The 27361-nt window shown below is 36.4% G+C and overlaps 1 protein-coding gene across 2 annotated transcripts in view; it reads left to right on the top strand.

Moving 5' to 3' along the window:
• The window catches only part of ABCD3 (ATP binding cassette subfamily D member 3), a gene marked incomplete at its 3' end in the record, with an annotated part of 30479 nt that extends 5527 nt beyond the window's left edge, over positions 1-24952 (top strand). The window contains exons 2-23 of one of the 2 annotated variants that reach the window (XM_082002935.1): positions 8861-8897; positions 11258-11356; positions 12953-13041; positions 13934-14003; positions 14879-14976; positions 15613-15736; positions 16449-16505; positions 17691-17833; positions 18217-18286; positions 18746-18815; positions 18941-19038; positions 19117-19208; positions 19728-19816; positions 19894-19966; positions 21026-21089; positions 21497-21574; positions 21666-21731; positions 21834-21923; positions 22114-22233; positions 22670-22774; positions 24037-24093; positions 24875-24952. In XM_082002935.1, the coding sequence (XP_081859061.1) occupies positions 8861-8897; positions 11258-11356; positions 12953-13041; positions 13934-14003; positions 14879-14976; positions 15613-15736; positions 16449-16505; positions 17691-17833; positions 18217-18286; positions 18746-18815; positions 18941-19038; positions 19117-19208; positions 19728-19816; positions 19894-19966; positions 21026-21089; positions 21497-21574; positions 21666-21731; positions 21834-21923; positions 22114-22233; positions 22670-22774; positions 24037-24093; positions 24875-24952 (1867 nt within the window). Of the gene's footprint in view, positions 1-8860; positions 8898-11257; positions 11357-12952; positions 13042-13933; positions 14004-14878; positions 14977-15612; positions 15737-16448; positions 16506-17690; positions 17834-18216; positions 18287-18745; positions 18816-18940; positions 19039-19116; positions 19209-19727; positions 19823-19893; positions 19967-21025; positions 21090-21496; positions 21575-21665; positions 21732-21833; positions 21924-22113; positions 22234-22669; positions 22775-24036; positions 24094-24874 lie in introns of both variants that reach the window. The other variant, XM_082002934.1, reaches the window with a different exon arrangement.
• Positions 24953-27361: the final 2409 nt, after the last annotated feature.

The following is a 27361-nucleotide window of genomic DNA, read 5'->3' as shown; positions in this document are numbered from 1 at the left end:
TGACCTATGCACTTGCCTGTAATTGGGTTTCTCGGCCTTTTTCTTGTGACAGGGTGAAAGTAGATGTTCTCTGTATGTCATCAGCTGGACTGCCTGTGAACCTGCAGTTTGGCAGTGATCAATACAAGTACAATCAGTAGTGATAGACACATGTTCAAACATTTGGAGGAGCTTTAAATATAACACAGAAGTTTAAACATGGCAAGTGTCAGTTGTAACCTGAAGCAAGTAATGCATTTTTATTCTGGTTTTGTATATGTAGGATGTTATTCTCTTTTGTTAATTTGCCTTATTTCTTTAGATTCTGAAGATGTTTGGGTGACCCTTGCTAGTGTACTTTGCACGACGGGACCTGTTCTAGTTGAGTCTCCCCAACTGTTTGGCAAGAAGGGTGAAATTACATTGCTGCAGACTAATAGACTGCTTCCATGCATGTAGAAGATTTAAAAGGGAACCTGTGCTGCTTTGTGAAAAGATGGCAGGTGTCAGAAAAAAATAATCTCTCCACTACTACATTAAAGTAGGTTTATCCAGAATGTAAATGTGACTGTTCAGTCCACTACTTGCTGTATGTGCACCAGCATTTTAAGAGGGGAAAAAAACACAAACAAACAAAAAAAACCCAATGCAAAAAAAAAAACAACACCAAACCCCAAAACAAAAACAAACAAACAAAAAAAACCACCAAACAAAAAAACCTGAAAAACCCCAAAACTTACAGATAGGATTATTAGAAAATGCATCTAAAATCCCATCTTGTAGAAAAACCTGCCTGGGGCTCAGAAAACCTGTCTTCAACTGGAGGGTATGGAGACAGGAGAAACCAGATGACTCAGTCCTACTCCTAGCATTCAGATTGCCTTTGTTTTGGGCCTGGGTAGTTAATTAGTGGTTTCTGTCTTATTAAGTTGCATAAAATAATTGCTGCCTAAGCCAAGATCTTTTGTAAGTGCGTGTAACATTGTGAAACTATTTTCTTTTTCACTTTGTAGGGAACTAGCTAGAAGTCTTTTTCCACTGTTATCCATGGGGGAGAGCTACACCCACAGCTCAGGCCAGAGCAGGAGCTTACAGAAAAACTAATAGCTTTAAGGTTTTTCTTTACATGTTACTTTGTTACAGAGATGCAGGCTTCTACTGAAACTTATAGTTTCCTCTACAACAGTTCTGCTTTGTTGCCTTCTCAAGTATTTATAGAAACTTTTTGAGCTTTAGCAATGCAGAGCAATTCAGAGCCCCTGCTTGCAGTGACATAGCTGTCTGTGACCTTCTGAGAGTCCCCTTCTTGGTTGCTGGAATGCATTCCCCTTGCATTATTTTTGGTTATGCTGCAGCTAGCCACCAACCTAGAGCCAAGAAAATTGTGCTGTTGGTTTCTTGTGTGTTCAGGGTGTACTGCGTAGATGGGCATGCTTTTGGACTGTGCCCAGGCATCTGAGTAAGGTTGCTGCCCTTGACCTGAAATAACTGTGCTGTTGCTCTCTATTCCTCTGTGTGGGGTATGCAGTATGAAGCTGTGTCTACCAATGAGTGCACTAGGAGCGACACTACTTTTCTCGTTATATCTTCACATTGTAACAAGGTATGCTGTTGCATTCCATCTTTAGTCATTTGAATTGTATTCTGTCTTGACAATGTCACCGTAGTATCTTGACTGTAAAACTGACCTGAAAATTGCACAAATAACCATGAACTATTACAAAATTGTTTATTTTGTGTGGGTTTTTTTAAAGCTATGAAAATTGCCCAGTGCCTTTCCAGAATGTAAGGTCTGCAAAATACAAATACAAAGGTTGCTTAGAGGTAACAACCCTTTGAAAAGTTCCGCTTATCCTTAAAACAGGTATCCTTCCTTTGCACGGTATTGGGCAGAAGCTAGTCATCCTACTCTACAGAAGGAAGGTAGCCTGACCTGAAATTTGTAGCTTTTTTTGCAGTTAAGGACAACGTAACATTTCCAAACCCTTATTTCCTTTTCACCTGTCATTAAACTGGAAGTCTTGTTTATCTCTTTCTTCATCTGTGGTTCCCTGTTTGTTACACTTAACTCCGTATAGATTGCTTCCACTGAACTTTGTTCTAGAAGGAGAAGGGTATTTCTAAAGACAGTAATCCTTTAACTCTTTCCTGTTTGCTAATAAATACCACAGAACTAGTATCCCTAAGACCTTTCAGTAACTAGACTCAACAGCCTCTTGAAGGCTTTTCCCAGTTTCTCAAATCACTTTCTTCTTCAGTAATGTTAAGAATGATCCTTTTTGAGTAACAACAATCATCGCACGTTTCTTTAGAGAGACTAGCTTCTCTGATACAGAAATAGTTAAACCCAAAGACTCTGTGCTGTGACCAACACTAATTTGGAGACTGAAATTGTGTGGTATTACCATAAAGTTTTCTGTCTCTCCTGTGCTGCCCTGCTGCTCTTGAAGTAGGGTCAGCTGCCAAATGACTTTACAGAGCCCTGAAACTCTTAATTAGTTTCTTTAAAACATCTTGCGCGTTTTGGCTGATCATGTTTCTCGGTGTCGAGGGAAGGGTGTTTTGTTCTATTGCCTACTGTCTATTGGGTAAGTACTTGCCTATTTACTTATCTTTAGTGAGCTGCTATTCAGTTACCACATGTGTAGGAATGAAAAGTTTGGTGCAGCTCTGTCATCCCAGTACTGCTGATACGTTTCTTCACTTGTTGCAGTATGTCTGCTGTAGAAACTCTCTGCAGTTAAGTAGTGGGTAGCAAGCTACATCTGAGATGCTGCATTTTCTGAAACTTCTTCAGGTGATACATGTCCCATTATATATCTCTAGCCTGTTTGTGATGTTTTATTAAAAAAAAAAAGTAAAATTATAGAATGACTTAGGATAGAAGGCACCTCAAGTGGTGACTTACTCCTAAGTGTCTGCTCAAAGCAGGATCCACATTGAATTCAGACTGGGTTGTTGAGGGCTGTGTGCGATCAGATCTTGAAAACATCCAGTGACAAATTCCAAAGTCTTTGGACAACTTGTTACAATGCGCTGTTGTAATAGTGATTTTTTTTAAATTTTTTTTTCCCCCTTATATCCAGTTAGAACCTCGCCAGTTCAGTTCATGTCTGTTGTGTCTCTTCTGCTCTATGCCAATGTAAAGAGTGGCCTCTTAGGTAATGGAGAGCTGCTACTATGTTCTCCCAATGCTGCCTTTTCTTGAGGATGATCAAGCCCTCTTCCCTCAGCTTCTCCTTATAGGGCTAGTGCTCCGCCCTCCTGACCATCGTGATTGCCCTTTGCTGTACCTGCTCAAGTTTATCAACAATTTTTTTGTACTGGGGTCCAAAACTGATCATAGTACTCCCTATCATAATTGATAACCTTGATAAGGAGTGTCTAAGACATTGCTGTAGTTTCATGTATGACTATTGTATGTATGGCTATTTCATGTATGGCTATTGTAGTCACTGAAGTGTTAATTTAATTTGAGTTTGATTTTAGAACAATGTGAGCACAGAGGATAATTTTGAAAGAATGCTTTGTTTTATTTAGCATGAAGGTAGCAGTCAGAGGAAACACCATGAAAATTGATGTAGATTAAACTCATGCTGATCTTTATGTTTTGTTACTATAGATGGTCATGTGAAGCAGATGAAAATTGGAGGGGGGTTCATTATTATTATGTTAATAGGACTAAGTCTTTGTAGAAGCTCCTTCTCTCTCCAGCCCCAGGATAGAGGAAGTTCTTTACAGAATTACTTAGTCTACGTAGTCTGGAAGTTTATTACATAGATCGTCTGAATCAAAAGCACTTTGTATCTCATTCTACATGATTTGTTCTTGGCTTTGTGACCTGCATTGCTGTAGGGGGGTTGCTGCATCAACCATGGTGATCTATGGATGAAGTTCTGTCTTTGAAAGTAGAATTTGACTCATTGATTGCTTTAAAATTTAAGCCTGAGACTGTAGAAGTTTGTAGAAAAACTTGACTAGTGTAGTAGTCGTACCTGCCGAATACAGGCAGAGAGATGTATATAATTAAAATTTTTAATGCTTCCATAGAAAATTGTAAAGAAGCAATGCAGAAACACTTTAAGTGTTATTTCATCTTGGAATATTCTGTGTTCCTATCCTTATCCAAAACTATTCCTATGCAGATCAATAGATTTGGCTCAGTGTTAGAAATATTTTGGTACCATAATTTTTCTTATCTCTTTTTCTATATATTGTCTGGGTAAGCCTTTTAAAAAAACCTCACCATCACCACCCCTTCCTTGACTGTGAGGGCAGGAATGAAACTCAATAGTCTGCCCATTATCTACTTGCTACTTAATAAAGTTTGTTATTTCATTACTGTATTGGTAGGTCTTTTTTCATAACTCCCTGGCAGTAAACTTAGTTTCAGTCAAGCATCTTCCGTGTGGAAAAACTGAAAAGCAAGCAAGTGTTGGAGATGAGTTATAGTAAGTTAAGTAATTCTGCTACCCAACTCTGTAGTCTGTTGGTACAGTAAGAGCTTGGAAGAAAGCTAGCTTTTGTATTTCTACAGGTTTTATTTTTTCAGAGAAATAAATTAGAGCAGTTCAATATACCAGTTTTTGTGTAGTTTTGAGTAAATGTTACTGTATTAATCTGTGCTTGACTCATGCTTTCAAAGTACTCTCCATATGGGAAGTGCCATGGTTCCGTTTAAAATCACATTATTATTTTTAGGCTGCAAAATTAGACATTAATAAGTTCAAAAATGTAATAATTTACTTTTCTGGATGAGGTTGTTTTATGGTGTATGCCATACTTTCTTTTTTCTTGCCATAAAATTGTCTTTCGAATATTTGTTGTGGTTAAACCCCAGCCAGCAACTAAGCACCACGCAGCTGCTCGCTCACTCCCCCACGATGGGATGGGGGAGAGAATCAGAAGAGTAAAAATGAGAAAACTCATGGTTTGAGATAAAGACAGTTTAATAGGGAAAGCAAAAGCTGCACATGCAAGCAGAGCAAAACAAGGAATTCATTCACTACACCCCATCAGCAGGTAGGTGTTCAGCCATCTCCAAGGAAGCAGGGCTCTGTCACACGTAATGGTTTCTTGGGAATTCAGACGTCCCTCCAAACGTCCCTCCACCCCTTCCTTCTTCTTTGTCCCAGCTTTATATACTGAGCATGACGTTATATGGTCTGGAATATCTCTTTGACCAGCCTGGGTCATCTGTCCCAGCTGTGTCTCTTCCCAGCTTCCTATGCACCCCCATCCTTCTTGCTAGCAGAATATCACAAGAAGCTGGACTGTCCTTGACTACCTAGCAACAACTCAAAACATGAGCACATTATCAACATTTTCTCATCCCAAATCCAAAACATAGCCTCACACTAGCTTCTATGAAGAAAATTAACTCTATCCTGGCTGAAACCAGGACATTGTTCTTGTCTTATTTTGTGACCGTACCTTTTTTTTTTTTGTCACCTAAAACAAGTTCCTATATTCTTTTAGTATCTGTAATGTAACTATTGAATTCTTTTTGGTAAGATATAATGCCTCAGGGGAACTGATGGCTGGAAGTAAAAAAGCAATCCAAATCCAGGGAGGGGCAAGAGAAAAATCTCAGGACTTATGATGTGGAAGGAAAAGGGGAGAAATGAATCGTGAATGGTCACTGCACTGCACAGTTCTGACTTTGAGGTAGAGAGGAACAGAAGTGTGTTCCCTATGGGACACATTTAACATCACTGCTGAATCCGTGCTATTCCCATTCATACTGTCCAGTAGTTGTTTTTACTTGGGGATCTTTCATTGTCCCAGCCAGTCCAACTTCAGCCTCAATACATACACTCAGTGAAGGGTTTTATTGAGTACCTTGTAATGAAGTCAGAGTAACTACATTAAAGATCAAAAGTAGAGCTCTTCTGCAATTTGATAGTTGCCTGAATGTAGTAATATTGATTGAATAAGCATGAGATGAGTTGTATTAACCAGAGCTGTATGATAGCTGTTACCCTACCACATCACCAAGTCAAGCATCACTAGCACTTGAGCTTCAAGGCACTCCTATGATAATAAAAAGCACGGTTTAACTCAAACTGGAGAGCAGTATGTGTGGATAGGATAATCACTAAAGTTAATACTGCAGTAAAAGGCAGCCTTATGTTTCTATTCCAAGCAGTCCTTACACTGTGCTGTTCAACAATGGCCCCTATACCAGAGGAGTTGTTTGCAGTAGAGAATTTGGACAGCATATAGCCCTTTCCTTCCTTCACCAATAAGGCTTGTGGTGCTCTGGCATTGAGTAAATGAGAGGTCTGAAATAATAGAGAGCTTGAATCTATTCCGAATGCTAGAGCTCTCTGCTGTAACCAGATAGTCTTGTTGTATTCTTGCTGACTAATTGAGGTTGTTATTTAGTCTTTAAATTCAATGAGAATGCAACCACAATTCTCACAAAAAAAGTTCTACAGCAGTATAATGGAATCTGGGGTAGTGCCAGTAGGTATCAGACTGAAAAAATGAGACTCTTGAGAAGGAAAAGTTCTGCAGTAATCGGCCTGTGGAAGTTTTATTCTAGGCAAAAGTATGGCATAGTCTTTTGTTGCAGGTAAAATGGTTTTACTTGTTAAAATAACAATGGGCTATTTTTTTTTTAATAACAGGAGCACCATTTTTGAAGCTATGTAGCCACATAAATTTTTCTGCTTCTAGATAATGCATGCTTCATATGTAAGATTGTTTCCTTTCTTATTGAAGTATGAGTCTTGTTTTGAGTTTGCATGAATTTTTTTAGGCTTAGGTTAAAGCACTTAGATTTTGAATTTACAAATATTTAACTTTTAGATATAAATTTTAGTTAAATGTGAGACCACTGTTTCTGAACAATCCTTTCTCTTTAATGTATAATCAATTTCAGCTCAGTTCAGTAGTTTCAGCTGCTGAATTTCTCTCAACAGCTACTGTAGGAAAAAAAATGTATGAATAAATACATCAAAGGTATTCAACTGCCAGAATAATTCTGGGCCTCATCTTCTTAATATATTACTATTTTAATGTATTCACTTCTGATCCTTTTAAAGCTGAAATAGTTGTGTATTATGAATGTTGTGACTTTAAACATTGGCAGGCCTTGAAGCAACAAAGCTAGGAATTATTATAGCATATCTGGAAGAGCAGCATACTTTCATTTTACATTACTGCAAGTCATGAATCATCTAGGGAAATACCCACATAGTTTGATCACAACTTATTCACACCTAAGAATACTACCTTTCTTCTATTCCCAAACTAGTTGTGAATGGACTGATCCATACTCAAGGACACTTTTTAAAAAAATAGGTCAATCTTTTGTACTTTGAAAAATTACAAGGTGTATTGAGAAGTTTCTTGTGTCGGCAATACATTGCTCCTATGTCACCAGGATGTAGTCTCTAACTAGATTGTTTCTTAGACTTTGGACACTGTTACCATTTCCGCAGACATACTGCCATCATGGCCAGATTAAGTGTTATATCTCTTCTGAACTTTTATTAAGTTATTTCTGCTGCAATCTGCCCTCTGCCGCCCTTCGTGTTCTTTGTTCTGTCTTTTGCACAAGTAGTCTTACAAGATTTTTATCTTTTCCTCTCAGGCTTCTGTCTCACCATTACCTTTAATTAAGTTCTTGTTAAACTGGCATCTCTCCCTTCTCACTTGCATGGTCTCCTCCTTCCCTTTTTTCCCTGCATTCTTCTGCTACCTTGCCTCTTCCTTCCAAAATAATTTATTTCTTTTCATTGGTCAGTGGCATTCCTAGATCTTTCTAATCATCATAAATTAAAATAGGCATGGTTTCATCCTAGATATTTTCTTTGCAGAACTTTAAAGCACAAGTGTGAAATGATGCTGTTGATAAAGTTGCGGGATAACTGGCTGTGTGGCAGTCTGCAGTTGTTTTGATGTTGCAGGCAGAAGGAGCAGTGCCTTTCATAGTTTCTGCTTCCCTGTAATTTCCTAGGTGCTGTCTTGAAAGTGTATGACTATTGTAGTTTTAAAGCAGCCTGCTCACAATGCTTTAGTATGATGGTTGAGAAATGGTAGGTTACAATTCTAATATGGTTAGCTGTCACTTTTAAACTACATAAATACATACACTCCTCAACAGCTTCATGTGCTTATCTGATGCTTGAATGTTCAGAAAGGAAGAAAGACAAACTATAACTGTCTTATATGTCAGCTTGCCTTTCTTGAAAGGAGAGGAAGATGACTAGCATTGTACTTTTGAATGTTTGGTTAGTTGATAAATATTTTTCCTCTAACTGTTCTGTAAAATGCAGGGTAAGGAAAAAGGACAGAATAAAAACTAGCTCCGCTGCTAATGCACACCTTTGTAGGAACTTGGTTTCATAGGATCTTACTTTTCCCCCCTGCAGTACATATTTATGAACAAATAATCTTTATATATAGTAAAATGTGTTATTTGAAAGTCAAATGTCATGCAGAACAAATCTGTTTGGCTTATGTAGATAGTGCAAAACATCAAAGTTGGGTTGCTTGGATTGCTGAATCTGCGTTCATGTAGTTTCATTTGTGGTCAGTGGAACTGTGCTTGCAAAGTGTATGTTAGAAACATAAAAACACTAGGAGTTTGTGGTACAGAAGCCAAGGTAAAGCAAAACTTGGGCAATGAAAAAGGGAGACTTAGATTCTCTATATGAAACTGGATGCTGGAAGAAGTAGGGTTTCGTTGAAACAGTGTTAAAAACAGCACAGAAGTTTGACATGAAAGGTAGCCCTCTTGTGAAGACACTGTACTGCTTTAAAAGAAATGGCTAGGGATATAATCCCAAGCTTTCCTTTTTGTCTCTTCTATGTAGAGATCAAGACAAATAAATAAGTATTAATTCCAAGTAAAATATTTTTTCATCTACAGTAAAAGAAGTGGAAAACAAGCATTGCAGAACAATGAGGTAATTCTTTTTTCATGTTATATATTTTTAATAATTGTAAATAATACTGATAGGTTTTTTAAACTTTAAGTCTTGTAATTGTAGTTTTAGTTTGGACAGAATGATGGCTATGGTGCAAATGTGGATTGAATGATACTTTCAGACTTGCACTGGTGAAACAAATGGAAGAATCAAGTTAACCCCATATGGCTGAAGTTTGATATGTGCTTGATGTGTACCATGTGCTTTTTTAACTCTTTGTGCCTTATGAATGTTTAAGGACTAGTGTTGTAAGTTTGTCTATATGCATAGCAACAAACAGGTGCCTGTAGATTTGGTATAACTTATGTTTGGTTTTTATTTTAAAAGAAAAAAGTATGGAACAAGATACGGAGTCTGACCAGGTCTAAAAAGTACTTCAAATTTCTGGTAGGAGGTTTGGCATTCCCTGGTCTTCTGTGTGTCTGTTAATTTGTGTATTTGAAAAGGATATATTATATGCCTTTAAGTCAAGTTTTTTGTTTCATGCTCAAATAAAATACAACAGCTAGCACAAAGGGTGGAGCCCATGATTAGAAATAATTGGGTCATATGGTGGTATGAATAGATTCCATGCTTCTATCTTTGGTGAAAACTTAAGAAAAGGCTTGCACTGGATAAATATAGAGGTGTGTGCAAGCATCATGTTAAATTCTAACCAGACCTTGGCTGCATGATCTGCCATAAACATTTGTATTTTGCATAGCTATACTTGTTTGTAAAACTCTTAATTAGCCTTCTCTTATTCCTACCCATCGTGGATATAATTGTACTGAAACAGGAATTAACAGTCTAAGGAAAAAAAATCTCTGGGAAAGAAGATACTGGAATTAATGTAAGTGCAACACAAAAGTAGAAATGGGGAAGAGATGAATAGAAAGGAAGAATAGGTTCATCTCAGACATCAAATATGTTTAGTCAGGTACTCCTAGGAATTCTGCATGTCAGACATTTTGTTTGTCATTTGTATTACAGAAAAGCAGTATGTGTAGAGTCATGCTTCATTAGGCCTGGACACTGGTCTTTAGTTGTTGAGATTGCTTGAATTTTTGTGTAAATAATTATTAATGGAAATATTTTTATCATCTACCGTATAGCATCTGATCTGGCTAGAATTTTTATCCGTAGCTTATGTTCACAAAGCTTTTTGAAAAGGACAGGACTATAGCTGGCTGCCTACCATGAAAAGCAGGTGTAGGCTTATTCACAGTGCATTCAGAGTCAATTTGTGTTTGCTGGGGCCCGGAGTGTGTGCTTGTTGCCCATCATGTTGCATATATAAACAGTAAGTGAAGGGATTAAGTTGGGCTCTTTGTACAAGTTTCTGTGGTTTAATTGTCCTTGCAAATAAAAGAACAGAGTGCTTGATAGGATTGTCTGAGCTGATTAATGGTGGATCACAGGCTACTTTGTCTTCCCTATCCTGTCTCCCTAGTTTTTTGTTTCAGGTTTCCTGTCTGACTATGTTGTAGTATTACTATAGGCGTTGATAATTCATGCTTCACATGGGTCTTGGGTAGCAAGGATAGTGGGATTAGGTTGATTAGACAGGATTTGTTTTAAGTACACATGTATACCCTTTTAGTCTGTTTTCAGGACTGAATCCTTATGTCACAACTGTGAAAGGAAAGATAGAAAACAAAGGAAAGAAAGAAAGGATACCTGGACCATTAGTTTGTTAAAAAGTATACAGGTTAGTTAAGATGGAAGATAGGTTTATATGGAGTAAACAAATGCAGCTGTCCCAGGTAAAAGATGTTTGGGTATAGGAGGGGTTTTAAGTCTGGTAGACTGAGCTCACTAGGAGTGTGTTGCACTGTTTCTTAGAAGTGAAGGACATGACAAATTCTGTTTTCATGTGAACCAATTTTGGGCTGTACAGTTGAGGAGTTTAAACCATTGATGGTCTAGACAAATGATGGAAGGCATTTTTAAAAATACTGGTTGATGGTGTCTTCTAGAGACGAACAGTGCTGATGTGGCAGATTGCATTATAAGTTGTAATTGGATGTTTAAATGCTGTGGCCTTCATTGTTTGTGTATCACTTTTAACATGGATTTGAAATAAATATTATTTTGTGTTATGGCAGCTACTTTCTATTGCAATTTGTTTTGATAGCTTAGTTCTCTTACTTAGGATTTCTGTTAGCTGTGAGGGCATATGCTCCCAATTCTTAACATTTCATTTAATGTGACCAGTTCTTAAATTGCAGGGAAATATTGCAAACATTGTAGAAGGATGGTAGCTGTAAATAACTTGGATAGCAAAAATATCAACATTTAAATAATACTTTACAAAAAAATTACCACTTTTCTTGTTTTGCTTGTTCTATGTGAAGCAGAAAGAAGGAAAGAAGGAGCGAGCGATGGTGGACAGAGTGTTTATCACAAGAATATGCCGAATCCTGAAAATAATGGTCCCTAGAACACTCTGCAAAGAGGTAAGCATTGCCTGCAGTAACAAATAAAAATTAGCATTTCTGGAGTCAAGTTTTCTTTTGTAATTACATCAGAATTTAAATGAAAGCATATACTTTACATGACTAGGACTAAATTGTACTATATGTTTGACAATAGCAACATGTAAAAAAATCTACATGTATGTTCAGTTATTAGATCACTAAAAAGTTGCATTCTGGTTTCAGTTACAAGGTAAGCCACTTATTGTCAGCTAATAACTACTATCTGTAGCATATCATCTTTTAAAAGGGCATCTAGATTTTGTTTGATTCGATGAAAGGTAGTACACTTCTCTGTGCAAATGCTTGCTATCTTTAAATAGCATGCTGTTCATCCATAATTTTGCTTTTGTAACTTATATCTAGGCCAACCCTTACTACAAAGTGAATTTGTCAAAAAGTCTGCTAGCGTCATTTCAGGAAAGCTATGCAGACTAGAATTTAGCAAGGTAAAATTGTTTGCCTCAGCATCTTTCTCATGCTTTCCAGAACACCTTTTTTAAAAAGAACATTAGTTGAGCTGAGAACTTAAGTGATGAACTGTAGTATATTAGAACTTCAACATACATCAGGCACAGGAGCAATGAATTCCAACGTACGGAATGTAGAGCAAGCATGGCAGCCAGGCAGCCTGGATGAACAGGGACCTTCGACAGCTCATTCACAAAAAGGAAGTACACAGAAGGTAGAAGCATGGATGGGAGTGCCTCTGAGAGAGCTCACAGAGCTGGCCTTCATCAACTTCAAAAGGTCATGGCCATCAAAAGACACTACTGATAATCCCCAAAAAACCCAAACATCACTTCCATCTTCAAAAAATTAGTATACTGGAAGCTACAGGCTGTTCAACCTCACCATATTCCTAGTAAGGCTGTGAGCAAATCCTGGAAGCTAATTCCAGCCACATGAAGGACAAAAAGGTGATTGCAAACAGCCAGTCTGTATTTATGAATGGCAGATCATGCCTTACAAACCTGATTGCTTTCAGTGATGAGATGACTGGCTGTGTGGATAAGGGAAGAACAGAAGATGTTGAATACTTTGTTTTTAGCCAGGCCTTGAGACTATGGTCTCTCCTAGACGCTGATAACCACACTGAATTGGCTGGATGACTGGACAATGAAGTAGACAGAAAACTGGCTGGACTGTTGGGCTTAAAGGTTTTTGATCAATGGTATAAAGTCTGACTGACTGCTTACTAGTGGCCCTGTTTTGAGTGGAGGAGTTGAGTAGGTGACATTCAGAGGTCCTTTGCAACGTATTTGATCCTATGCTTATGGCAGAAAGGTGTCTCAGAATGGGAGTAACTTCTTTATCCCTGCAGTCCTCCACCTTATGTGTCCCCTACATGTATCAACCAAATACACCTTTATAAAAGACAAATTTTCTCCATAAGAATGTAATCAGTATTCTATTTAAAATATTGTATGCTAATGTGTTTCCTGCAAAGTAACCAAACATTGCATTAGCTGGGGGGAGCAGGGTAACACTTTTCTGTTAAATATGCTTGGAACACTTACTAGAAGAAAGTCGTGAATTTTATCCATGGTTTAACTGTTACTTCTATTTTTGTACTAGACAGGTTATTTGCTGCTTATTGCTGTAATGCTAGTAGTCCGCACATATTGTGATATTTGGATGATTCAAAATGGAACAGTCATTGAAAGGTATCTATAAACTTGTTATTTTTAAACATTTTTATTGTGTTTAACAGGGAAAATAGTCTGTCAGAACATATATTCAGAGATTTTACAGCTTATTTATATGAAACAGTTGGAAAACTCGTATAGTTGCAACTTTTGAGGAGGGGGATCCCTGTTTTTTGAAAGAAAAAAAAGTTAATTTTTAATCAACTGTTTTTCTGCTGTAACCAAAATTTACTTATTAAATGAATTTTTTTTCTTTTGGTCACATTTTGTATACTGAAGACTCTAAATCTTATGTTGGTTTGAACATCCAAGAGGGCATTTCAGAACAATGGCATAGTGGTTCTATGGCATAGACTCAGACATGTTGTTTGGCTGTTAGGACTGTTAGTTCTTCCTAGTGAGCTATTTGCTCTAAAGAGCAAATCTATCTAAAGATTGATAAACAGTGCTTTCAGTCTTAATGTTTCAGAAAATGTTTTCTAGACCTCTGATTATTCTTGTTGCTCTTGTTGCTAATTGAAGCAAATCAGAGTTTGTCTTGAAGTGTAATTCAAAATGATATTGTATTTCAGGAGGGACTTTCACTGCTTTGTAGAATGGAAGGACTGCTTTGTTTCTCTCTTGTGAGAATCTATGAAAGCAAAGAAGGAAAGGAATTTGTATTCTGTGACCATGCATTTCTGAGCCCTTAATGCAGGCAGTTACTGCAAGAGCAGAAGGGAGATAATTGCTTAGTCTGTCACTTACCACTTAACTTACTGTCATACTTGATCATACAGGTGATACTACAGGTTTCCACGATGATTTTTTTCCTCTGTGTGGTCCACTGAGAATTTGTCCACCTAAGACATGCTAGTTTATACTTTCTTGTTTCTCTTGTAATTAACTCTTAGCTGATGGTCGTTTACAGTGCTATCATTGGCCGCAGCAGAAAAGATTTCAAGAAATACTTGTTCAACTTCATCGCTGCAATGCCTGCTGTAAGTGCTTTTCTTGTGCCAGCCTTTTAGTAGAACATATTTTAAATGTAAATTAAGAATTTGAGGAAAAGATCTCAAATGAGTGTCTTAAAACCCATGGAAATGAGTTGTCTTACATGAAGGTCTGTATTAAGATACGTTTCATTTTCTGTCTCCAGTGTGTGGGAAACTTTATCAGCAAGTTTCCCTATCGATTGCAAGTTTTTATTCTGCCAGATATGTCTAGGTTTTCAGGTTGGTTTTGTTGATGGAAATTTTGACTGATAGCTTAACGTGCCATCTGTAGTACTGCATAATAGCATCATATGAATTGCATGATATTTCAGCATTGTAGGTGTGGGATTCTTTTGACAGCATTGAAGATGGAGATTTCTTCTTAGTCTTTAATTTTTATATTTCTTACAGCTGCTTCTGAAATTAGGCTCCAGTTTTTTTCCACTCTAGCTTTCCTTCAGCTTGTCAACATCTCTGACCTGCACCAGATAGAAATAATTGCTACTACCTAATCGATAATGTACCTGGATTACAATAGCTTTAAAAGCTAATTGATCAATTTAAGGTAGTAATTGTCAAATAGTGGCTCTTTTCTAGAGCTTAGCAGAAGAGCTGAAGATATGCTATATGAACATAGTTTTATATTAAATCTTGTGATGTGGTGAGATCCACTGGGAATTGAAGTTTTCAAAAATGTAGACAGTAAGTTAATCAGTGGTCCTACAGACACTATATGGTTCGTCTCAGGTGTCTTAATAGTATTATTGACTTCAAGGGGAGAATTCACCTGTTCTAAAGTGTTTGCACAATCTGTGCTGCAAACTGATCTAAGTGTATTAAATCTTGGTAGCTAAATATTGAAATACCATCTCTTATTTTAGATCTCTTTAGTGAATAACTTCCTGAAGTATGGTCTAAATGAATTGAAACTTTGCTTCCGAGTAAGGCTTACCAGATACCTCTACGAGGAATATCTTAAGTAAGTAACACCTTGTTAATGTTTAAGGGTTTTAAAAAAAACAAATTTGTAAAAATCAAACAATCATTTTAAGTGCATAGTAAAAAGGTAGTAAGGTGCTTAATAGGTTATGTATACTGTTTAGAAGAGGCTTTTGGTTGCAATTAACTTGCACTTAAGGATCAGTGTATATGAAGCAGATAGAAGGAGGACGAAGTTGCCTCAATTAGGAAAAACGGTAATGCACTGTACTGCTTTCATTACTGGGTCATCTCCTCAAAGCACTTACTTTCATATAGGGCTAATAATCGTGCAGACTGAATTGGATGCATGAACTTGAGTAGCTGCTTCTGTCCTTCTGCACTGAATTTTGGTTGTCAGATATGCAGATGCAGAGTTTGTGAGGGTTTTCTAACTCTTAATTGTACATAGAGCAGCATGGACCTGAGCTTCAACTAAGGCATCCTGGAGCCTAAACAGTTCTGCAGGACTTAATGTGGATTTGGTCAGGCAGAAGCACAAGCTATGTTGAATCCATACAGTCATTTAATGTTTGCAGTACTTTCCGTTTCAGTTTTATGAAGCAAGGGAGTTCCAGCTGTTTGAGATCCTAAGTAATGATTTTTTTTCTGCCACTTAGCTATTGTTTTGTTTCAGAGCCTATACGTACTACAAAATGGGAAATCTGGACAACAGAATAGCTAATCCAGATCAACTCCTTACACAGGATGTGGAAAAATTCTGTAACAGTGTAGTGGACCTGTACTCAAACCTTAGCAAGGTAAGTTTTTTCAGAGAGAACTTTGAGCCAATGTCTAGCTTTTAGTTACATCCAGATATTATTTTGGGTATGGAGGTATGGTTGACTAAGCATTTCCTTCTGTTTCTGGTGTAAATTCTAGGGGTTTTAGGTAAAGAAGTAGAATACTGTTGAAATTCTTAGACTAAATTTTTTTTGATGCTATGTTGTTCATACAAGCAGAAGTATAAAGCAAAATACAAGTTGATTTCTTAAAAAACTTTGGGCTATAAAACCTGTAGTTCAGTTGCTTTAGCTTTGAGAGAGTGTGTCTGGAACAGGATGCTTGCAAATTGGAATATTGCTTCTATTGGGTACATAGACAACTATAGGGCATTGTTCTGCTCAGTGTTTCTCATGATTACTTCAGTTAAGTAATCATGGAGTCTAGTCCAACTTTGCTTATTGAGCAGTGTATTATTGCAGACATAAAATAATGAAGTGCTTTTGTATACGGTATGTACTTTATCTGAAGATCACGATCCTTTAATGTTCAGTTCTTGAGTGAATGTTTTCAGCAAAACGTCCTGTGGCTGAGATTCCTTTTGTTTTAGCATTTAGCTTGTGTGTTAGGTTAACCAGCGTTGTGCTTTTAATGCAGCGCTATAACTGTTCTTGAGGTGGCTGGTGGTTTCTGGACCGTTTTATACTCATGTTAGTGCTCTAATGCTTTTTTCCGATGCTTCTCTTACAGCCCTTCTTGGATATAGTTCTGTATATCTTCAAGCTAACAAGTGCAATAGGAGCTCAGGTAAATTGTGTGGTGTTTTTAGCACGATAAGCAAATTTTCCCTTATTTAGTTATAGCTTTGTACCTATTTGGAGTCTGAGGAAAACTCTAGATATTAATTATAGATTCATCCATTATTTGAAGGGATATACTGAAAAAATGCCTTTACACACAATATTTTGTATACTTTAGTGCTCTCTTTCTTGAGGCTCACAAAATAAAAACCAGAATTTCTAGGTATTTGATCAACTATTTTAAGAAGCAAGAAAAGCTCTTTATTTTCTTCGATCAGTTGAAGTCCCATTTAGTACAGTACCATTCTGGCTGCTTTTGTCCTGTGTGACTTCCATTTAAGGGAGAAAAGTTTTCTGTTTCTTTACACCCTCTGTAAAGGGGAGCCATTCCTTGCATTGAGCTGTGTGACCATTATATTCTTCTCCCCATAATAATTGCAAAAATAATTCTTCGGCTTAGTAAAATGATACATTATCAAAAATGTTCAGGGTTTGACAAGAAGTAGCTCTGGGACACACGATGTAGATTTTGTAGAAAGAAACTGCAGTAAGGCTTAGCTGAACCTAGGTAAATTCTTGCATTGCTCTTTGTAATACTTAGTTATTAGAGGCAGTTCATGCCAAATTCAGTTTATGCCTTGGTTTTATGCCATGCCACACTTCAGTAATACTTAAGCGTGCAGTTTGGGAACCCTGGTCTATTGCAGCCTAGGATCCAGAACAATAAGTGATCCCAACCAGGACTGCTTGAGAGAAGCAGGAAATGGCTTGGGGATGTATGGATCAAAGAAGGGAATGAGATGGAAATATTCACTGCTATGACAATGTAGCAAATACAGAGAAAAAGAAGTAGGTATAAATGAAGGAGAGGAAATGAGAAAGGACCAGGAAAATATTAATGAAATAAGCTAGGACAGCAGAACACAGAGATTGCACTGGGTGATGATAAACACTTGAGTAGAAGGCTGGGATGGAAAGGGCATCTGGGGACAGAATTAGTAAAATTAGTAAAACAGTATCTACAACACAAAAGAAAAGAACATGATGGAAATTTCAAGACTAATTGAGTTGGTAACGTAGACACATGGGAGGTGAGAATCAAGGGATTCATGCTTTCTGGGCATTTTGGGTACAGATGTTGCAATTTGAGACCATCTAAGTGGTAGGCATTTATTGTCTTTGGTATTTACAGGGTCCAGCTAGCATGATGGCGTACTTGATTATTTCGGGGTTTTTCCTTACACGTTTAAGGAGACCAATTGGCAAGATGACTATTATAGAACAAAAGTATGAAGGGGAGTACAGATACGTCAACTCACGGCTTATTACAAACAGGTACAGATTTACTTGTATGGCAAGGTATAAGTGACAAAATAATACTGTGGCGTAAATGGAAGCTGTATGTTAAAATTTATTTGGAAAGTCTAATGCTACCAGTTCTGAGCAAAGTGTTTGCATCTTTATGCAGATTACTATTAAGTAATCTGTATGTACGTTATATTCCTAATTCAAAAGACAAAGTGTAGCTGGGGTATAATAAGCTTATGTTCTATTGTTGTGAAAAAGTACAAACTCTTATTTCATAAGGTAACTGAAAGAACTGTATTCCTGTGTTTTATGGCTGACTTTTTCAAAGACTGTCTTTAACAAAATGAAGTTGCATTCTTCATGGGTTTGTTGTTGTGGGGTTATTTTCGTTTGTGTTTGGTTTTTTTTAGTGAAGAAATTGCTTTTTATAATGGAAATTTGAGAGAAAAACAGACTATTCACAAAACCTTCCGTAAACTGGTAAGACTTTTAAAACATTTCAGACTTTTAAAACATTTAAGACTTTTAAAAACATTTAAAGCAAAACTTCAATTAATTGAATCATGGTGATTCTTGGCATATATTAATATAAATTGAATTATAGTGTCTTGGTGTTTATGCTGCTACGGTAATTAGATATAAATTAGTAGACTATAAGAAGAACACATGTTTCTGATAGAGTGGTCTTTCTCTTGCCACATGACAATTACTATTCTCTCACTTCTTAGTTTTAAGTGTAGATTGTTTTCATCTAGAGTGCAAGTCTTCACCAGCACGGACACTTGTGCAGTGCTTGTCACAGTTAGGTGACAGATATTGTGGAGGTATTTGTGACTTAGTGAAAAATAACTGTATTTGGAATCGAACTTCTGTAAAATAATAAAAGATATTAAACAGGTAGTGATATAGTTTGACCTTTTTTCTTCTATATCTTACCAGGTGGAACATTTGCATAATTTCATCCTGTTCCGGTTCTCTATGGGTTTCATTGATACTATCATTGCGAAATGTAAGTGTTTGTCCAGTGCTAATGGACTGCTATAAATAAAAAAGTGCTAAGATTTTTAATGAGAATTCTCTTTTTCCTTCTTGCTTCAGTTAATGTGTAGCTTAATATTTACTCTTAAACTGCAGACCTTGCCACTGTGGTTGGTTACCTGGTTGTTAGTCGTCCATTTTTGAACCTGGCTGATCCTCGTCATCAGAATAGTACTCATGCAGAACTTTTGGAGGTAAATAGAACAGGATTAAAACAATTTCCTGAATTGAAATTTTGTTAGTCTACATAAAGAAACTTTCTTCTACTCTAGGATTACTACCAAAGCGGCAGAATGTTACTGAGAATGTCTCAAGCTTTGGGCAGAATAGTCCTAGCAGGCCGTGAAATGACAAGATTGGCTGGGTAAGCTTAACAGTGGTTGTGTAAAATAATCTTTCTTTAAAGTTATGTTGTTGCTGTTTCTCATCTCATTTTAAGAAACTGACTGTAGAATTAAAGCAGAATTGAGCCTATGTGCTTTATTCATTGCATTACCTAAAAATCTAGAAATTAAAAACATATTATGCTGAAAACATATTTGAAGATGTGCTAATTAGTCCACTGGTAATTTCGTATCTGAATAGTAGCAGCACAAAGTTTGAATGTTTTAATTGAAAAGACATTGTCAAATGCTTGTAAATCAGTTATGTATTGATTATTTACCAAATTTTTTATGTCTTAAGAGAAGTTATCAAATATTTGGCTACTACAGGAAAAGGTTCTTGTAAATATTGTGAATATTGGACAACATGTAAACATCCTGTTTCTATGCGGGGTTGAGTAATTTTGTCATTTTGACAGTTTAACAGGGTACTCGTTAAAGCTTCTGTGGATTTCTAAAATGTCTAAAGATTAATTACTTAGTTCATTTATTTATTTTAGTTTTACAGCTCGAATTACAGAATTAATGCAAGTTCTGAAGGACTTGAATAGTGGCAAATATCAGCGTACTATGGTATCGCAAGAAAAAGGTAGATGTGACATAACATGAAATATGTGCAGCTTTGTGTAGTGCTCCAGTCTCTAATACTTTTTTTCTTAATTTAAGATGTAGATAAAAAGCAAGTTCTGCCTTTGATACCTGGATCTGGAGAAATTATCAACACTGATAACCTTATCAAGTATGTTTACAAAGTTTCCACAACTTCAATATTTTTAACATGGTCTGGCTTTTAAGTCTTTCCCTCTACCACTATTAATAGAGGTTTTAATACACATTATTAGAATATGCAATTCCTGTTGTACTGTAGTTTATTTACAAATAATTCCACCTCACTCCCACTCAGCATTTCTATTCTGTAAGTCAATCCTAGTCCTCTCATGTTAGCAGAAGACATAATATGCTGTCTGGACTTAGCCTTTTTGGTAACATTTACTGCTGTCTTTTGGAATATGGCTTCCAGACCATTTCCTTAACACTTCATCAAATTTCTTCTCAGCAATATATTGGCTATAGAGTTTATTCCATGCTACAATTCAGCTGTAAAAATTGGGGGCACATCTGTATTCAGTTTCAAAATATTTGCTTGTGTTTCTGTGTGCTTGGACAGTTCATTGGTGTCCTTAAGCAGCAGACAGTTCCTCAGATCTTTGCGGTCTGAGGAACATAGTATTGACATAGTAGTACTACTTAAAGGCATAAAGTAAAGCCAGTTAAGAGATTAAAGAGCCTCAATCTGGTCAATGTGGAAAGCAGGTAGGGGAGCAGAGGGGAAAGTGGGGAGGGAAGAGGGGAAGTTGAAAGGAGATGATAGAGCTATTTTTATTAATTAAAAAAAAAAAAAGGCAAGGTTAGGTGAGCAGAGTCGTCATTCATTGTGTATCCTAGAACTAATGGAATATACTTCCACTAGCAGGTTTAAAATTAAGTGCATCCTTAAATGTAGGTTTATATCTACAGGATGTTTTGGAGAACAAAGGCTTAGAAGGATTCAGAAAATAAATATGTGAAGGAAAAAAAAATATCTGTACATGTTTGTTAGACATTAAGGTACCACTTTTGGTTCAAGAACTTCCTTACCTGTTAATAGATGGAAACTGGAACAGTGCACTGAATGAAGTACTGCTGAAATCTTGCCCTATTCCTTAAATCTCTGAGTAAGCATGCAGTATTAGCATTTTAGGCAACTGTTTTTTGTTGTTTTGGTTTTTGTGTCTTTAACATGTTGCAATACAAATAGGTTTGATCATGTTCCGTTGGTGACACCTAATGGAGATGTTTTGATTCAAGACCTTAACTTTGAGGTAAGTTTTTTAATATCATAGACAACTATATTCATATAAAAATTTTAAAGTCAAGGTAATAATTTCAGAGGTAATCTGATTTATAAAATAATGTGCAAACAAAAATGGAGAGGCGCTTATCTGGTATGTTTAAATTTGAACAAAATTGATCATCATGTTTAAAAAAAAAAGGACAATTAGCTATTTTAAAAAAAATGTTTTTATTGTTAGAAGTGTGTTTTTCTTCTAGCTGCAGGTGGTGCTAAATTACTTGGAAAGAAAATAATTACAGTGGGTAATCTCCACCAATAATGTCAGAAAAGTACTGTGTACAAACCTATGAGTATACCACCTTGTCTTATTGTTTGTAGGAGCTTTCAACAGTACTTTCTCACTATGCTTTTAATGTGTTGGCTTTGCATTTTTAGGTTCGATCTGGTGCAAATGTTCTGATTTGTGGGCCAAACGGGTGTGGGAAGAGCTCACTTTTTCGTGTTCTTGGTGAGGTAAGGGAACTTTTTTAAATAAACGGGAGAATACAAAGCACTGTTGTAATTGGACTTTTTTGGTCAATTTTAAACCTTTTTCTTGTTGCAGTTGTGGCCTTTGTTTGGTGGACGTTTAACAAAACCTGTAAGAGGAAAGTTATTCTATGTTCCCCAGGTGAGGCAAAGTACTTTAATTGACAATAGTGTTCTCTTTCTTCCTACTTTGACTATGTTTAGAAATATTTGACATACCTTTTTTTTTCTAACTGTATCTCAGAGACCATATATGACTCTCGGAACTCTCAGAGATCAAGTTATATATCCAGATACTTCAGAAGATCAGAGAAAGAAAGGGATTTCTGACCAGGTGATGAAATGCTTCAGATTTAAAAATACTGAAATTGCTATTAAAAACACTGCATTTAGTTTGTTTTTAATATTTATCAGGGTAGATAGTATGTACACCAGTATAATAGTATAAACCTTTATAACCTTTTTCAGTAATTTCTTCATTAAGTTCACTTAAGCCCTATTTGTTATTCCTGTTTCAATAAAAGGTGCTGAAGGAGTACTTGGATAATGTCCAACTGGGTCAAATCTTGGAACGTGAAGGAGGCTGGGATAGTGTTCAGGACTGGATGGATGTACTCAGCGGGGGAGAAAAACAGAGAATGGCAGTATGTCTCAAAAGCATAAATACTTAATAAATACAGGACATAGATTGCAAATGTAATCTGAATTGTAAGCGATTTTTTTAACTGAATATTAGTATTTCACTTGAAGAACCCCAAAAATGTGTAATAACTGAATACTGAGAAAACAATCTAAAATAGTGCCTGTTGTACTCCAAATTTAATAGGAAATTATGACCTTTTACCACACCTTACACTTTAACTATGTAGACAGAAGTTCTAAATACTTGCTTTTTTTAAAAAAAAAAAAAAAGGAAAGGTAATGTACAGCGCTCAGATTTTCAGGCTTTAGTGGGTGCCAACTTAAAAGAAATTCTCTTGCCCCAGTAAATTTTTGGACACTAACTCTTAGTTTAACTTCTAACACTGCATTATTGATTGTAGTTCTGTACCCACAGTAGCTTTTTGGTTTGCATTCCAGATGGCAAGGTTATTTTATCATAAGCCTCAGTTTGCAATTCTGGATGAATGCACCAGTGCTGTTAGTGTTGATGTAGAAGGCTACATTTACAGCCACTGCCGAAAGGTAAGCTCTTTGTTTCTAGAATTATATCTCTATATGTTAGCAGAAAACTTTAAATGCTACAAGGTGCATTCTTCCTTATGGCTAGTGCAGATTACAAAAAAAGAGGTTAGAAGGGCGTGCAAGCACCCTTTATGCACCCTTCAATTCAATAATTGTTTTGTAGTCTTAACATGTGTTCTCTGTATATCAGAGAACTCTTACTAACTGGTAAGTAACCTTACTTTTCCAGATAACTCTTAGAATGTCAGGAGAAGATCACATAATCTAAAATTTTATACCTTTTTTTGTTGTTGGAGAGGTTTCAGTTGGCCAGGGCAACAGAAATGAAAGGCTGGAAGTTAACATTCGTATCTCGAAATAGATGAAAAAAGCCAAGCACTCTAGGAAAACATGATAGTATTAAATGTAGTTTTCTTTTTCCTTTCTCTCTTCTCACCTTGTCAAATTCTACGTAGTACCATATGAAATATCTGTAAGATGCAATTTCACACCCCTAGCCTGGGAAAGAATGGGCTTGAAATGACATTAATTATTGAGTAGCAGTATTCTTAGAATGGTAATGGAGGAGAGGTGTGCATCCACAGAAATATGTGCTTGAAACTTTAATTGGGAACTTAAGGAGCCTTCTGCGGTAGTAAATTCACACTAGATGAGGACTCTGCAGAAGAATGGACATTATTTCTTGAACTTATTTTATCACCTTAATATCAATAGCCTGGCAATTTTCTAAGTCTGTTTTGCATATACTTGCTATTCTGTTACCTTGATTGTTCATTTAACTTTCTTTTTAAAGAGTTATTGTTATTGTTATTATTACAATTGGGCTGCTGTTAGGGATGCATAATTAACTGGGTTGCAAGGAAGCAGAGGAAGATTATTCACCTTTAAATTGTCACTTTAAGTTTGTACTTAAGTTTAGCTTTTGTGGCTTTGGCTTTTTTTGCTCTTAAAGTAGACTCTTTAATTGACTGGATTTGTTGTTTTACCTGCTTCCTACTTTATCTCCTTTGTCCAGTTCATTCTACGTTTTGCCAAATCATTCGGAGCAAGTGTGTGGTGAAATCAATTAAAGATAAATCCCTCCTGCTTTTTTTTACTGCAAAATCTTGTATTAAGGCTACATATGTACACTGTTAATAATAGAGCCTGGAAGTTTGTGTTTATGAATTTAAGCTCTTCAGCTGATACCATGCTGAAAAATAAGTAACACCTAACCCATTAGAAAAATTAACTGCTTTACTGTGTGTATTTTCTTCATGTAGGTTGGCATCACTCTCTTCACGGTCTCCCACAGAAAGTCACTCTGGAAACATCATGATGTATGTAATCTTTGCTTGTGCTAAGGATATCTGTAGGTGGTAGGGTTTTTGTTGTTGGACTTCCTATTAAATTGACTTTACAATTCAAGGTGTTCTCATTTGACATCCTAATAGGTCACATTCTGTTGTTTTTTTTAAAAAGGTTTTACTTTCGTAATTCAGTTACACTATTTCAAATATTCTTACCCTTCTAGCTATGAAGGGAAAAGTAGCCAAAAATCCTTAAATGTATCTGTAAAAGTAGCCTCAAAAATATGAAGAACTCAGTAGATACTTAAGACTTCTTTCTTAGCCTCAAAAAAACCCTTGAACCAGAATCCAGTAAAGAGCATGGAGTTTTTGCTTTCAAGATACCTAATATAGCTACGGATTAAAAAAAAAAGTTAATATCTTGTACATGAACTTCTTTTTTTCCAAACCAAGGTTTTACTCTTGTTATTGCTCTTTGTGCAGACAGACTGTATGTATAGGGAAAAATACTGAATTAATACACAGGGATGAATGTGTACCTTGAGTATATTGTCAGAAAACCCAAGATAGCAGTGTTAAGTGTAGGTGTGACCATTAGCAGACTGATATGAACAAACCAGTTTAACTCTGCTTCAGAGTTAACCTGAATTCATTAAATTGAATTTAATGAAACATGAAATGGGAGAAGCTTACCCTCTGGCTAGCTGAGTTTCAGATTTTGCATTAGACCTACTTCAAAATATAATTTATTTAGATACTTACAGACCTGGTAATTTTTAGGTGGTTGATAATGTATGTTCTTTTATTTCAGTTTTACTTGCATATGGATGGCAGAGGAAACTATGAGTTCAAGAAAATCACTGAAGACACGGTGGAATTTGGATCTTAGTCATGAACTGCTACAGAGACTGATTACAGGAAGTGTGTAGAATGGCAGACATTGTACAATAAAACTACTCAGCTTGTTTTTTAAACAAATTAACTAGGATAACTCAAAACAAGCTGTTAAGCGTTTACTATTATGTAGGATATTGCTAATTGTGTATATGTTGGTTTAATTATTGATGTGTACTAAGAATGTCCTTATTCTTGTGGTTTAAAAACCTGCCTAAATTAAATTGGGCTTAAATCAGTGTAACCTGATTCATCCTGGGATGCAAACCATTTGAAATCAGCTGATTTGACTTTTGTAGACCTTCTTTCCCTTCAGTAAAAAGCCCTGTTAAAATTAGGGTTGCTACCTCTCTTGTTCCTGCAAAGCAGTCTTGGATTTCTGCTCTGTTCTATGCATATTTCTGAGTTCTCACGCAGTGCAGGACATTCTCCCATCTTCAGATCTGTGCCCTGTTAAATGAAAGAGCCTTTTCCTTGACCAAGCCTTGTGATGTAGCCAGTACACCCTTGCTGATAAAGGATGGACTGAACCTAAAAGACAAAACTAATTCCTTCGGCTAAAAAATTAAGCTTTTCTTTGCTGGGTGTTGGATTCTCTTTTAACACCTGTCTGTCCATGCAATTCTCTCTGCTGCTCAGCAATCCCGTTGTCTCCCAAATTAGCAAGAGCTTCATCCATCCCCCACCCCAGCTGCCCTTTTTCTGTCAGGGAAACACTATAATAATGAAGGTTGAGAGGAGGTTGAAGGAGGAAAGGACTGACCAAAAAAAAAGGCAGGATGGAGGGAAACCTTTGTATCAAACAATCTTTTGCATATTTTTAGCTCTGAAGAAATGAATGGCTCTCACAAGTAGAAACACAGAAAAGAATGTGGGTCCAATCATTCTTCACTTGAAATCAGTAGAGGCTAGAATGGACTCAAAAACGTTAATCTGTGAAACAGCAGACTGTTGTCTGTCCTGTGTGTGTTCAGTCCTTTAATACTGTAGTTGCTTTTTCCAAGTTTCTCCTTTTTCCCCTCTTCAAAAAATCAGATCTCCTCATGGTTTTGGCTGCCCTTCAGATCTGAGTTTGAAAGTAAGTGATAATGGTACTTACAGTTTGGTCTTCTGGGCTATGAAGCCTAAAATGATGCTTTCATCCTTCACATTTATTCTTTTATTTGTCATGAGGTTTCCTGATTTCTGATACAAATTATTCACCAGTGATTCTCACTGTTGTCTAAGGCTCTCTAGTCCCTGTTGATTTTCCTGTTCCAGCTGCCAAATCCACTTGAAGAAACCAAACTCTTTAAATTGTTTACTGTAACCATTTTTTCCCTACAGATGATTACTGGGGTTGCCATATGACTTTGACAAACATAAATGCAGCAAGGTGATTTTTGTGATCAGGGAATAGGAAGGTGTAACTCAAACTGAATCACTGTTCAGGCTTTAAAACAAAAATTTACAATACCTGTTGTACAGTGAAGGTCTAGTAGTTTTTTAGTGTTCCATATAAGTTATAATATAGGACTGCACTACATGAAGGCATGCATAAAATGCGCAATAAATTTGCTTTCTGTGCATCTTTTATCAAGGGGTTAGATTAAAAACAAAACCAACTTTTTATAAAATGGATATGTACTTGGATGCACTGCTGTCTGTAATTTTTACCCAATTTGATTAGCCATCATCTTTCATGTTGAAATTGCTACCTGTTAATATTTTTCCTTTTATCACAGTTCTTGCCCATACCTGTCAGTACTACTGTTCTTTCATAGTACTCAAATGCAAACAGCTATCCTGGTGTATCTAGTGACCACAGTAGCTTCATAGTATATTGCATCAATGAAAATCAAAAAAGCTTCTCTGAAGTGTAGTGTATGCAAAAGGATAAGGTACCAGAATAAATTTTTGTGCTTGGTCCACAAGAAGGCAACTAGATATCTCATCTTACTAATTTTTTTCTGTTCATTCAGATTCTCACATCAGCCATACATAGCAGGTGGCAGCATGATGTATGTGAGGTGATATTTTAATTGTAACCGTGAAAATAGGTATGCCAGATAGCTGCTTTTTTTTTTTCTGAAAGTTCTCAGCACAAATGCAACTTCTTCTCTTGGAAGGGGTATGTTAATAGCCTTTTAAAGAGACAAAGTAAAAAAAAACCAAACACAAACCAAAAAACCCCTTTCTAAAATGAAGTTGCTATTATCCTTGTGACTAGGGCAGACTTTGCAGTGGAGTAGTGAACTTGGGATACTTTAATGTATTTTTAACACTGACAAGCAAAACCACACACAGCACACTTAGCACCCCAGCAGCCAATCCCAAGGTACTTTACAATTCAACTGGTTAATAATGGATTTTTGTGTAATCTCAGATTTATTTTAAAACTAAAACCAACCAAACAAAAAAAATC

The sequence above is a fragment of the Phaethon aethereus genome, assembly GCF_964289735.1.
Source record: "Phaethon aethereus genome assembly, chromosome: 8".
NCBI lineage: Eukaryota > Metazoa > Chordata > Aves > Phaethontiformes > Phaethontidae > Phaethon > Phaethon aethereus.
Note: the sequence above shows the minus strand (reverse complement) of the source record. Positions and strands in the feature narration are given on the sequence as shown.